Source organism: Globicephala melas, chromosome 6 (assembly GCF_963455315.2).
Source record: "Globicephala melas chromosome 6, mGloMel1.2, whole genome shotgun sequence".
Taxonomy (NCBI): domain Eukaryota; kingdom Metazoa; phylum Chordata; class Mammalia; order Artiodactyla; family Delphinidae; genus Globicephala; species Globicephala melas.
In genome coordinates this window covers 79,837,839-79,852,450 of record NC_083319.1, presented here as the reverse complement: position 1 = coordinate 79,852,450, position 14,612 = coordinate 79,837,839, and the positions used below count along the sequence as shown (strand labels likewise).

Genomic DNA, 14,612 nt, shown 5'->3' with positions numbered 1-14,612 from the left:
GGGGAAGATCCCACATGCTGCAGAGTAGCTAAGCCCGTGCGCCACAACTACGGAGCCCACGAGCCACAACTACTGAAGCCCATGTACCTAGAGCCCTTGCTCTGCAACAAGAGAAGCTACCACAATGAGAAACCCATGCACCCGCAACGAAGAGTAGCCCCTGCTCACCACAACTAGAGAAAGCCCTCATGCAGCAACGAGGACCCAACACAGCCGAAAATAAATAACTAAAATAAATAAATTTATAACAAAAAGAAAAGAAAAGAAATGGCATCAGACGCAGAAGGAAGGAGAGAGTGCAGTAAATTTTTAGGACCTGCAAGATTTCGTGATAATTCTAACAAGTGAGTAGTAGAAAGGAGTGAGGCTAATGGGAGAGGCAAGGGCCAGTGAAGGGCCCAGTAGGCCAAGCTGAGTTTGAATTTTAGCCTAAAAGCAATGGGAAGCAGCGGGTGATTTTAAACTGATTAGTCCTGAGATGAGGACACCAGTGAATGAAGAGAGCCAAACAGAGGCGGTGGAGATGGGGTGGTGAAGGGAGGAGGCTTGTGCAGACAGGAAGTGTTCAGCTTTAAGGGCTAGCTGGCTTTCGGTGGGAATGAGAAGGCGGGGGGGCCAGGGTGGCGTGGCACGTGTTGTGTGCGCCAGCAGGTGGTACTGGTTCTAGCGCTAGGAGCAGCTTCGGCAGACACGGGTGAGTTCAGAGTTTTGGAGATGTTGAATTCTTGATGTCTGCAAGGTAACTCCTGGTGTCTCGCCTTCTCTCACACTTAATTTGCTTTTCTCTTTCCTTTTCTTTCACAGCTTGATTTCAGACTTATTCTAACACCTCATTTGTCCACCTCTGTTTCCCATTGAACCCCCATTACCTGGCTCATCTGCCTGAAATTACCAGTTTTATCTCGTCAGTGTCCTGCTGGCATCCTTGTTCTTCCAGGCCGAGCTCTAACCTGCCCATTTGCGCCCTGCTCGTGCAATCTGGTTCTGCTTCTCTTGCCAGGTTTCCCCTGTATGCTAGCTCTGTGACTTAGCATAATGATTTTGCTTCTCTGAGCTTCCATTTCCTAATCTGTAAAATGTAATATCTACCTCATGGGGTTGTGAACTGAAGTGAAATTTTAAATGTAAGACATGTTGGTTCTTGGTACATAGTAGGTATTCAGTAAACAAGCGTATATGTACACAGACACACTACTGAGAGGAATATCTGTGTACAGAGAGTAAGGAAGAAAATTAGAAGGCAAGGCATGCTTAGAACCTTAAATGACTGGCCAGATGGCACAATGAAAAACTTTTTTTTTTTTTCAGAAAACTTATCTCAAATTCAAAATAGGAATTTTGGAACACAGAGATATGAACAGTGGATTATCGCAGTTCAGAAAGCGTGCATGGTGTTTCAGATGCCAAAGATGAAGAGAGCAGGATTTGTAAAGCACTGTTTTTCTACACATCGCATTTGTGGGTATGTGGCTTCTTTGGAAAAGCATATTTCAGTCGTGTCACCTACTGGGAGCTGCACTGTGGCAGCTGAGAGAGCATCACTTAGGAACTTGCCAGGTGGTTCTTATGAAGCAAACTCCAAAAGTTATCCCATTCAGCGTCTTCTTTGCTCTCTGAAACCTAGCACTAGAGGCAACGGGACAGAAACAAAGGCCGAGGTTGTATGTTGTGCCTCAGCATTCCCATAATTGGCATAATTGGAAAACACTGGGTGGTGATGCACATTATTGTAGATACGTGACCAGTGACAGCCATCTTTAAAGTTCAGTAGGTGGGTTGTGTTGCCATATCCTGAAGCACATGTCTTTCTGCTTTTGGTCAAGCCACATGCTGAGAAATCCAGAGTCTCTGGTTGTTTGCTGGCTAATCAAGAAGGTAAGCAACAACAACCATCATCACCTCTGCTTGTCGTGCCATTGAAAATATTTTAAAATGCACTCAGTCAGTATGAATTTGTAGAATTTTAATGAATTTAATTGACTATCTGGTGTAAGTGGTCAGCACCATCATTCTGAACAGGTGCCATTACAATTCAGTGATGGCTTTGGGTGTATAAAAAGGTTAAGTTGAATGTCTGAATTACATTTTTGTGTGATTTAATCTTTGACATGCACTTTTCTTGGAATTTTCTTTCTCTTCTAAGGTAGAATTCTAGAATCCAAAGTGATCCTAATTAATTAATGAGTCTAGCTAATTGAGGGTTTTTTTTTTATAGTGTGGTTCTAAGGTTTTATTATAGTACTGTTAGAGACCATTCATCTTAAAAAAAACTAAGTTGGAATAGATTTGAGACAAGTTTATTATTAAAATTAATTCTGTGTTAATTACAGCAAATTGAACTTGAGTACAGCGAATGCACTAGGCATTAGAAACATACTGAAACTGTTTTCACTTTCAACAGAGATACAATGATGCCCTCATTATCAATGAGCATGCTCGAATGAAAGATGCTCTGGATTACTTAAAAGACTTCTTCAGAAATGTCCAAGCAGAAGGATTTGATGAGATTGAGCAAGCGCTCACTCAGAGATTTGAAGATGGGTGGCATTTCCAGGAGAGGAAGGCCAGTGGAGCCTGGAGACTCCAAGGGCAGCCTACACATATTGTGTCACACTTAGTGACACGTGGTTACGCTCAGGGACTTGTCCCCGGCTTAAGAAGGTACTATACATGTCAGGACTATGATGCTTCAGGGAAATCTGGCGCTTATGAAAAGAATCTGCTGCTTATACTATTTCTTGTTTTGAAGAAGGAAAAAATAATAGGATTTGCAAAGGATACATCCCATCAAAATAGTCAATTGATAGTAGCATTTTTTGGTTTAACTTTTAGTAATTTTATAAAGGTTTAAAATTTTTTTGAAAAGTGTTTTAATGATATTAAGACTATAATTATATATATGTCTTTATAAAGAAGAAAACCAACACGGCTCATAATCCCACTGCCTTCATATTAAGAAAAATATAGGAAAATATTAACTGAAAAATCTCTCTTCTTCCTCTCTCAAATGCTTTTCCCAAAGGTAATTACTGTTAATTTTTTTTGCCTACCGGAGTATTAACTATACATATGTCTGCTGCTAAACACTGAACAACCAGATTTCTGGGGGAAAAAATGTATGCATTTATCAGTATATTTAATGTATGCATTAAATTGATGGTTATTCCTCATAAAATTCTGGTCAGAGATTGGGAGATAAACTGTTTGAACTATAGCTAAAGGTCACAGTGCTAGAATTTATAAACCTTTTGTAAAATGTTCCCCTTTTGCAGAGAAGCTGCAGGAACTAGAATGTATTTCCATGGATCCCAGCAATGAGAACCCTAAACTCAAAGATCTCTGCTTCATCTTGCAAGAAGAGTACCACTTAAGCCCAGAGACCAGAATCATCCTCTTTGTGAAAACCAGAGCACTCATGGATGTAAGCTTCTTCCGCTTTGTGGGTAACAAATTGGCCCAGTACCATTTTATTCAAAAGATTGTCCTTTCCTCATTGCTTTGCAATCAAGCATCCATATATGTGTGGGTCTGTTTCTGGGCTCTTTATTCTATTCTGATTTTCTGTTTGTTTATCCTTACACTAATACCTCACTGTCTCAATCACTCTGATTTATAGTAAGTTTTAATACCCATAGAGAAAGCACTTCATACTTTTTAATTATTTTCATCAATTTAAAAAATTTTAGCTATTGTATGGGTACCTACTGGTACCTCACTAGGGTTTTAATTTGCATTTCACTAATGACTAATACGGTTGAGCATTTCTTCATACACTTATTAGCCATTCATATATCTCCTTTGGTGAAGTATCTGTTCACATCTTTTGCCCATTTAAAAATGGGGTTTGATTGGGTTAATTATCATATTATTGTTGAGTTTTTGAGAGTTCTTTTTTCTGACAAAAATGTCCTCTGTCAGAAATGTGATTTGCAAATATTTTCTTCTGATCTTTTCATTCTCTTAACAGTATCTCTTACAGATTGAAAGCTTTAACTTTTGACAGAGTCCAGTTTATCATTTTTTTTCTTTTTGTGGATTGTGCTTTTGCTATTGTGTCTAAGAAACCTTTGCTTACCCAAGAGCACAAAGATTTTTTTCTATATTGTCTTCTAGAAGTTTTATAGATTTACATTTTATATTTAAGTCTACAGTCCATTTTGAGGTATGGGTTGAGATTTTTTTTTTCTTTTAGCCTGTGGGCATCCAATTGTTTCAGCATATATGGTGAAAAGACTATCCTTTCTCCATTGAATTGCCTTCATAACTTAAAAAAAATCAGTTGACTGTATTTATGTGGGTCTATTTCTAGATTCTCTATTCTGTTTCATTCATTTATACATCTATCCTTGCACCCATCCTACACTGTCTTGATTACTGTAACTTTATAGTAAGTCTTTAAATCAGGTAGTATGAGTCTTCCAACTTTTTAATTCTTTTCAAAATTGTTTTAGGTATCTTTCTTTACCTTTCCATTTTTATTTTAGAATCAGCTCATCCACATCTACAAGAAAGTCTGCTGGAATTTCATTTGGGATTACATTGAATCTATAGATAAAATTGGGGAGAAATGACACTGTAACAATATTGAGTCTTCCAGTCCATGACCATAGTATATCTCTTCATTTATAGAGGGCTTCTGTATTAGTTATCTAGTGCTGATAACAGATTACCCCAAAACTTAGTAGCTGGAAACAACAGACATCTGTCATCTTTTAATATGTATGGGTCAGGAATCTGGAAACAACTGGGTATTTCTGTCTCAGGGTGTCTCATGAGGCTGCAGTCAGGGTGCTGGCCATGGCTGCAGTTATCTCAAGGCTTGACTCAGAGGACCAGCTTCCAACCTTACTGTGTGGCTTTTGGCAGAAGGTGTGCTTCGCTCACTCACGGGCACCTCTCCACAGGCTGGCCTCGCAACATGGCCTCTGGCTTCCTCTAGAGTGAGTGATCAAGAGAGGTTGAGGTCAATATGGAGGTCACAGTCATTTTATAGCTTCAACTTGGAAGTGATTCCCCTCAGGTCTGCCATATTTTGTTCATTAGAAGCAAGTCGATAAGACAACCTGCTATATTTAAAATAGATAACCAACAAGGACCCTGTATAGCATAGGGAACTCTGCTCAATATTCTGTAATAACCTAAATGGGAAAAGAATTTGAAAAAGAATAGATACGTGTATATGTATAACTGAATCACTTTGCTGTATACCTGAAAGTGACAACATTGTTAATCAACGATACTCCAATATAAAATAAAAATTAAAAAAAAGAAGCAAGTCAGTAAGTTCAGTTCACACTTGAGGGGAGGGGATTAAACAGGATCTGAATGAATACCAGCAGGTGGAAATCACTCAGGGCTACCTTCGAGGCCACCTGCCACATATTCTTTGGTTTCTTTTATCAGTGTTTTGTCGTTTTCAGCATACAGATTCTGCACATATTTTGTTAGACTTATACCTAAGTATTAATGCTATTATAAACCGTACTTCTAATTGTTTGTTGCTGGTATATAGAAATACAACTGATGTCTGTATATGGATCTTGTGTCCCGAGATCTTGCTAAATTCACTTATTAGTTCCACATACCCACTATTCTGAACCTTGCCTTTTTCACTTAAAAAGTATCTAAGAGATTAAACCATATCAGATTACAAAGATCTATACCATTATAGTTAATTATTGCATAGACTTCAATTACAAGAAGCTTTTTTCCCTCAGGTTTATTAGTCTGAAAACTACTTAAGTATACTTGTCTGTATACTTTTTTTTTAATTGAAGTATAGTTAATTTACAATGTTGAATTTATTTCTGCTGTACAACAGAGTGATTCAGTTATACATATACATGCATTCTTTTTTATATTCTTTTCCATTACGGTTTACTTTAAGTTTTTTGCGTATATTCAATATTGAATTAATACAGATAGTATACAAATAGTATCCAACTGATAATTGCTTTGTATTTTCAGGCTTTAAAGAAACGGCTTGAAGAAAATCCTAAGCTCAGCTTTCTCAAACCTGGCATATTGACTGGACGTGGCAGAACAAATCAGAAAATAGGTATTTATATATAGTGGATTAGATTTAGTATACTATATATATATAAGAACATATATAATATATTTGAATTCTTTCTTATTGCTTATATCAGTCGGGGTTCAACCAGAGAAGCAAAACCAGTAGGAGATTATACATACATACATATATACGTACATATATATATATATTGAAACATACATGTGTTGTACACAGACGCACACACAGGGATTTATTACAAGGAATTGACATAGACACTTGGACTGGCAAAGCAAGTCTGAAGTCCATAGGGCAGGTGCAGGACCAGGTGGAACCCCACAGGCATGAGCTATTTGGAGTCTCTGAGCTCAGGGGTCACCTAAGCTCTCTTTTAAAGGGCTGACTTGATTAGGTCAGGCCCACCTAGGCTGAAGTCCCTTTTGAGTAACAATGCCAACTGATTTAAGAACTTAAATTACATCTGCAAATTCCCTTCACAGAAGCACCTAGGTGAATATCTGGGGGCTGCAGTTCAGCCTAACTAAGTGGACACATCAGAAAGCCATCACAGTGCTCAAATGCCAGAAATTTGTAGACTTTGCCTCCTTCCATAAGTCCTATAGACAAAACCACAGTTTTTCTTTTAATATTGTTTGAGTATGTTACTCTCTTGCTCAAATTCTCAGCCAATAGATTAAGATTAACTGGAAACAGAAATGTTCTCTTTCTATTTTATTGTTATTCTTTAAACTATAGATACTTTATATAATATTATATATCTTGTAATTTTTAAAAAAGTCCTAGAGATAATCCTGAAATCTAGGTAGGGGTTAAAGGATGAAAGGCTGGGCTTCCCTGGTGGCGAAGTGGTTGAGAGTCTGCCTGCCGATGCAGGGGACACGGGTTCGTGCCCTGGTCCGGGAAGATCCCATATGCCGCGGAGCGGCTGGGCCTGTGAGCCATGGCCGCTGAGCCTGCGCATCCGGAGCCTGTGCTCCGCAACGGGAGAGACCACAACAGTGAGAGGCCTGCGTACTGCAAAAAAAAAAAAAAAAAAAAAGGATTAAAGGCTACCTCTGTTGTCACCCAGGAGGATTCTAGGTGGCCGGTCCTCATCCTGACATTCTCACAGCCATGCTCCCCATGCCTCAGTGACCGGCAATGACAGGTCCTTACTGTATCTCTTATTTAGTGTTATTTATAATAAGCAGTCCCCTTGCTGCCAGTCCTTGGTTGTCACCCTTGCACTTTCCCCTTATGCAAAATTTAAACTTCATGAATCTAAAAAGTAAAGTCAGATTTTGAAAAGTTGGCTTACCAAATGAAGTCCAACACCACATTACTGTGGTTGGAATTCAGAGTTCTCTGCCATATGACTCCAGCGTGAGTCTAATTTGATTTTCAAACTTTGTTATTCCTCCACACATAAGCACCCGGAAACTATTTTCATACTTGTTTGTTCGTCCGTCCCTCCATTCATCCGTCCGTCCGTCCATCCATCCACCCGCATTCGTTTAGAACTTACTCTGTTTCAGTCACTGTGTATCTGCCAAGCAGCGTTCCCCTCCTCCTAAGACTAGACCACCAGGGAGGGGTATCCCTCCTCCAGGCCCCGCAGCACCCAGTTCCGCCCCCATTTCATTGCTCATCACACTGAATTGTAGTTTCCTATTTATATCCTTCTTCCACAAACTAGGAGCTCCTTGTAGATAAAAATGAACCTTTTCACCATTCTAGCCTTATCTGACAGACCATAACTGCTGAATGAATATTTGATGAACAAATGGATAAGTTCAGAAATTAGTGAAGTATGGTGTCTGTCTTGGGCATGTTCATTGTTCAGTAGAAATGATGGTGGAAAAAAATTGTTTTGGCCTCAACAAAATATATCTCAAGATTTTGGCTTTCTATATACTAGGGAAAAAATGGAACTTTTATAAATTCAGGACTTCCCTGGTGGAGCAGTGGTTAAGAATACGCCTGCCAGTGCAGGGGACACGGGTTCGAGCCCTGGTCCGGGATGATCCTACGTGCCGTGGAGCAACTAAGCCTGTGAGCCACGACTACTGAAGCCCGCGTGCCTGGAGCCCATGCTTTGCAATAAGAGAAGCCCCCGCAATGAGAAGATGTACATCACAATGAAGAGTAGCCCCCGATCACCACAACTAGAGAAAGCCTGCAGGCAGCAATGAAGACCCAACGCAGCCAAAAAAATAAAATAAAAATATATATATATATATATATAAATTCTATTAATTCTGAGGTGGAGACCACTGAAATTCTTCCCTTCTCAGTGTATCAGTGGCTGGGAACTGCATACTGCTGGATCCTAGACTTAAATTCAAAGCCCGATTCTGCTGCTAGCTAGCTGTCAGTTTACCATACCTCCAAAACGTCAAGATCTTCACCTATAACAAAGGGGAATCATAACGTTTGCCACATCAACCTAAAAGGGCCTTGTGAAATTCCAGTGAGTAAGTAGATGTGAAACGGTCTTGTTAGCTGAAAACTGCTGTGCGTGTGCAAATGTGCTAAAATCAGCTGTTAATATTTTTGCAAAAAAATCAATATTTGTTTTGATATACCATGACCAAAGCCACATAGCTAGTAGTTGCCACAGCTGGGATTTTAGGTCAGGCAGACTTGTGGCAGAGTCCAAGTTGTTGGACCCCACCTTAAAAATCCTCTCAAAAACAAAGACAAGGATAGGCCCTATCGCTAAGGGTTGTTGTAAGATCATGAATGTAAAGCACTTATCACAGTACCTGGCATGTCGTAAGTATTCCATAATTAATAGCTATTTTTTCAAGGGTAAAGTTCCCTCTTGGTGAGTTATACCTGCCTTCTGACTCTGACATAGGAATGACCCTCCCAGTACAGAAGTGTGTATTGGATGCATTCAGAACTGATGGAGATAACAAGATTCTGATTGCCACCTCAGTTGCTGATGAAGGCATTGTCATTGCTCAGTGCAATCTGGTCCTCCTATATGAGTATGTGGGCAATGTCGCCAAAATGATCCAAACCAGAGGTAAGAAAAGCTTTCATACCATTACTAAATGGCTGCCATTTTATCTGATTTGTGAATGTGTCTGTCATTCCAGTCTTTCTCCTTTACTGTGACCAATGGCACAGTGGACCCTGGTATCATTGGCCCTAAACGTGGCTTACTTGGTCAGGACTGGGTGGCTACAGTTTTTTCCACTAACATATACTCCATTTTGGTTCTTGTTCACAATGAATACTGATTACTGGACCGACATTGGCTGACATATTTATTGAAGGATAATTCCAACTTTGATTGACGCTTTGGCAGTCACATGTGGACCTTTTCTGGTTGTGCTTAGGTGCTGGTGGGCTCCCTGTATTCCAGAAGAGACACTCCAAGGAGTTGTGTCCCACTTGAACTAGACAGTCTCCTAACTGGTCTCTCTTACTTTTTCTAATTTCCATAACAACGGCTGCCACATCTTTTTTCCAGAAAAATAGCTCTGAGCATGTCCCTTGCCTGTTTAGAAACTCCAGTGTTTCCCCAATTTTCTTGGTGTTAAAGCATTTTCAAAATCCAGCACCCACTTATCTTTCCAACCTTATTCCGCATTCTTCCATTTTATTCATTAGCCACTTCAGCCTACCTGACTTTATCATTTCTTCCTTTTTGAAGGAATTGTACGAGTACTGCTTCTGCTGACCTTTGTTTTTCCTCTTCTCCTGCCTCCACATCACCTGTCCCTAATTCTCCCAGCTGGCAATAATCTCTAATTTGAATGCCCATGACCCTTTTATCCATCTTTCTTTTTTAAAAAAAAAAAATTTATTTATTTATTTAGCTGTGCCAGGTTTTAATTGTGGCATGCAGGATCTAGTTCCCTGACCAGGGATCGAACCCTGGCCGCCTGCATTGGGAGCACGGAGTCTTACCCACTGGACCACAAGGGAAGTCCCTATCCATCTTTCTTTTTTTTATAAATTTATTTATTTATTTTTTGGCTGTGTTGGGTCTTCGCTGCTGTGCATGGGCTTTCTCTAGTTGCGGTGAGCAGGGGCTACTCTTCCTTGTGGTGCCCGGGCTTCTCATTGTCGTGGCTTCTCTTGTTTCAGAGCACGGGCTCTAGGTGCGCAGGCTTCAGTAGTTGTGGCACGTGGGCTCAGTAATTGTGGCTTGTGGGCTCTCAGGCTCAGTAGTTGTGGCACATGGGCTTAGTTGCTCTGCGGCATGTGGGATCTTCCCGGGCCAGGGCTTGAACCCGTGTCCCTTGCATTAGCAGGCAGATTCTTAACCACTGTGCCACCAGGGAAGCCCTCCCTATCCATTGTTCTTAGAGCAGTTATCATTTTCCACCTATATTCTGGTGGTTGTGAACATATCTTATTTCCCCATTTCCCCATCTGTTTATTATTCATCTTTGGGGCCCTCACCATGTCATCCTGAGGGTTCATGCCAGATTGTCTTTAAGCAGTATTTCTAATAATGTGCCTGTCCAGTCACACTGTACCATGGAGACCCCGAGGAAGCCTGCCTAAGGTGGGCTCCTTGTTTATCCGAATGTTTAATATGCAGGTGCACACCTGAGTTAGACCTCACACCCTACCAGCTCAGCTTTTCTAGAAAGTGGGATTCAGTGAACCAAAGTTGAATTTTAGGAATACCCCTATTTCTCTCATATTCTCAGATTTATCAGAGTTTTAAGTCAAAGACACCAAATAAAATATTTATTTTCTAATAGGCAGAAGAAGAGCAAGAGGGAGCAAGTGTTTCCTTCTGACTAGTAATGCCGATGTAATCGAAAAAGAAAAAATAAACATATATGAAGAAAAAATGATGAATGACTCCATTTTAAGCCTGCAGACATGAGATGAAGCAGTATTTAAAGAAAAGGTAAGTCTTTGTATCTGTGTTACTCTTTCAGAATCTGACTGTAAGTCACAAACAGTCCCTGTTTGTGAGCATGGCTGGTACCTGTTATCATATTGCTCTGAGTGTTATTTTACTTCACTATTCCATTCCATTCCATTCCCTGCACTGTGCGGCTTGTGGGATCTTAGCTCCCTGACCAGGGATTGAACTGCGCCCTTGGCAGTGGAGTCCTAACCACTGGACTGCCAGGGAATTCCCTGAGTGTTATTTTATTTTACTTTAAAATTTTTTTTTAACATTTCTATTTATTTATTTATTTATTTAGGCTGCATTGGGTCTTCATTGCTGCGTGTGGGCTTTCCCTAGTTGCAAGCGTGCGGGCTTTCCCTAGTTGCAACGAGCGGGGACTACTCTTTGTTGCGGTGTGCGGGCTTCTCATTGCAGTGGCTTCTCTTGTTGTGGAGCATGGGCTCTAGGCACAGGGGCTTCAATAGTTGCAGCACACAGGCTTCAGTAGTTGTGGCACACGGGTTTCAGTAGTTGTGGCACGTGGGCTCAGTAGTTGTGGCTCGTGGGCTCTAGAGTGCAGGCTCAGTAGTTGTGGTGCACGGGCTTAGTTGCTCCATGGCATGTGGGGGTCTTCCCAGACCAGGGCTCGAACCCACGTCCCCTGCATTGGCAGGCAGATTCTTAACCACTGCGTCACCAGGGAAATCCCCAGAGTGTTATTTTAGAACCATAAGTTTATGCTTAAAATTTCACCCTGTGGTGAGCATCAGATTCATTCTGCTTTGAGTCTCAGTGAGTTAAAATATATTGTATTAGTGCTAATACCTGAAACTATGTTTTTAGATCTAAAAGGCAAACTGAGCTAAAATTGCTCTTAAGTTGACAGTTCATTATGAGCACTATACCCTAACACTGCAAGACACAGCTCTTCTTAGTCTTTTCCTCAAATCTCTCTTTAACATCCAGAGTCCTCAGGGAAAAGCTTCCAGTGCACTGTGCCTGGGAGGTGTGCCCAGTGTTGGAAGTACGTAGGTATGGATAATAGTGTGAACTTTGGAGTGGCGCACTGATTCAGTCCAGCATCTCGGTAGTGACCTTAGTTTGGTTGTAATTTCCTTTATAACACAGAAAAATGGGGGGGCAGATTGGGGAAACACACACATGCACACACACACACACATACACCCATGCTTTCTGCAGACCATTTGCAGAGATTTTATCTCAGACTCTGGAAGCATTGAACTCTGCAGGTCTGGGGCAGGAGCTTTAACATTAGAATCAGTGGTTCCAGTCCCAGTTCTGCCACTTACAAAATGTGTGACTTCAGGTAGTTCCTCTTTGAGATCATCATTCTCCTTGTTTGTAAAGTTGGGAAAATAACAGTATTTGACTCACAGGGTAGTTTGGGGGATAAAGTGAGACATATGCATTGCTTCCTACAGTGCGTGGTATAAAATAAGTGCTCAAAAATGGGAGTTGTTACTGGACAGAGGCGTGAGGCCTACTTTAAACTTCATGAAGATGAGTCTTACAATTTAGTAGACTGATTCCATAGGGTTCATAATTTTGAAAAGTCATAATTTGTAGCTCAAAAAAGTATTGAGAAGCAATGAATGATCTAAAGCAAACTAATACTTATTTTAGGAAAAAATTACAGTGTTATGTCAGCGTTGACTCATTTTAAAGAACATTTCTTCCTAAAGTTTGGAGAACAAGATATTTAAAAATACCTCTTCCACACTTTCACTGAACAGAATTGAAGGGCAATTCTTTAGTTCCTCTTAATTTCCCTCCTTAATTTTACTTAGGATAGGGTTTTTTCACTGAGCCACTTCTCCATTTTGTAGCATACAGGGACACTGCTAATAAAGGCTTTAAAACCATGTTAGCTTTGGCATAATTCTTTATCTCCCTCACTGAGTAACAAGGTGCTTACACTCACATGTGGCAGAAGCAATAGAGTAAAAGTCTTGAGGCAGACGGAGGCTGGAACAAACACATAGACATTCTTTTGTAGGCAGTACACCAGGCCATAGAATGGGGTGAGGAGAAAATGGTTTAATATCTGTTGAATTAGGCTATTTAATAGCATTTGGGATTCCCCTAACACCCACAGATCAAAAACCGGCAGAGGTGGTAAAGAATCAGCAAGGGCCCAGCACAAGTGTGGCCACGAGTCATTGGCAGCTGGCAATGCCATGGCAGCTGGGAGCTCAGAGTCTTGGTGTCATCCCTGTCCTATCCTGGTGACCAGCCTCCACTGCTCTGTTGAAAGAAGAAGACCTTGCTTTCAAAGACTTAGGAGAAGTGTATAATAAGTTAGGGAAAAACGGTATGCTCTTAAAACTAGAAGGAATTATGGTTCTTGGGGTAAGCCCCCTTTCTCTGGTGTTTTGTTAAGGGTTGGGCATTGGATCTGAGCACCTGGGCCCTTCATATCAAAGAAACTCTGCAGAAGAGAGGGAACCAGTTCAGAGATCTCTAGGGTAATCCCTGGGTAGGGGGGAGGGAGACTGTACACTCTCTTCTCTGCACCCACAGCTGCATTGTCCATTGTCTACGTGTGGCTGACCTTCACCAGAGCACTGTGGCCCTTGGGGAATCTCTGGTTACTCTCCAGCCATCTGAACATGTAGAGAGCCCAGAATCATCCAAGAACTTATTTCTATGATGGAAGCTTCAGGATCTGGTAGTATTTCGTTCTGGAGGAATAAAGTATAAAGGATATTTTTCACAGTTCTAGTTGTGGAGGGTCATTTGAAATCAAAATGAGGAAGCCTACTTTCCTTTCTTATGAGTAGAGAATAAGTTATGGGTTGAAAGTTCAATTTGACGGAATAACTTCCAACGTGATGTGTACCCATGACTGCACGCAATCGGGGTTTCATAGTTTCGCTCTTTCCACCTCAGTGCAGGGAGTTAGGCTGCTTCTCAACCACAGGTGGGCAATGGGGAAGCAGTGTGCTCTAGACTTAATTTGTGACTTTGGTTGAACCTCTTTATCCAGTTACTGAGTTTTACTTAGTTTTCAGTATAGCAGTAATAGTTTTAATTTATTAGGATTTATATTTATTGCCTTTAGTGACATTTAAAATATTTGAGGTTATTAATAGTTAATGAATTTTAGTATATAATTGAATATCATTAGATATAAGTGATTTTTTTTAATTGGATGCCCAAAGGGCAAGTTTATATTTTTACCCTCTTTCCTATCAAATCCCCCCCACCGTGAGCCTGCATTAGGTAGTGATCAGAACCGTGTCTGAGAAAAAGAAATTAAAATTGCTCATAGGGAAATGTATATCATGTAACCCAGGAATTTCACTTCTAGAAATTTACCCAAAGGAAATAACGGGATTAAATATACATAATGCAACAGTTTTACGGCAGTGAAAACTTGAATTGAAAATAGGAAGCATTAAGCATCCTTTATTCTTACAAAAACAATGAAGGTAATTTCAAGTCGGATGGGGTGGGGAGTTGGGGGACAGAAAATCATATTTTGATTGTTTTCCTAACCTATATTCCAGGCCTAAATTTTTAAATATAAATCAAATTTTATTTGAATTTGAAGTGCTTTAGAGATCAATGGATTCTCTATGGATGATCAGTAACCAATACAAGATATACGGGGGTGGGACATTTCCATTCACAGTGACAACAATAACTGTGACTCATACATGCAGAACATGGGCTCTCCACCAAGCCCTGCAAATGCTTGTTTATTTATAT

General features: G+C 40.5%; 1 protein-coding gene across 1 annotated transcript in view; it reads left to right on the top strand.

Moving 5' to 3' along the window:
- Positions 1-14,612, top strand: part of RIGI (RNA sensor RIG-I) — a 38,703-nt gene that overhangs the window by 18,134 nt on the left and 5,957 nt on the right. The window contains 7 exon segments of the mRNA XM_030832660.3: positions 1,309-1,404; positions 1,407-1,462; positions 2,402-2,535; positions 3,271-3,421; positions 5,968-6,058; positions 8,874-9,044; positions 10,741-10,892. Coding sequence (XP_030688520.3) covers positions 1,309-1,404; positions 1,407-1,462; positions 2,402-2,535; positions 3,271-3,421; positions 5,968-6,058; positions 8,874-9,044; positions 10,741-10,892 — 851 coding nt within the window.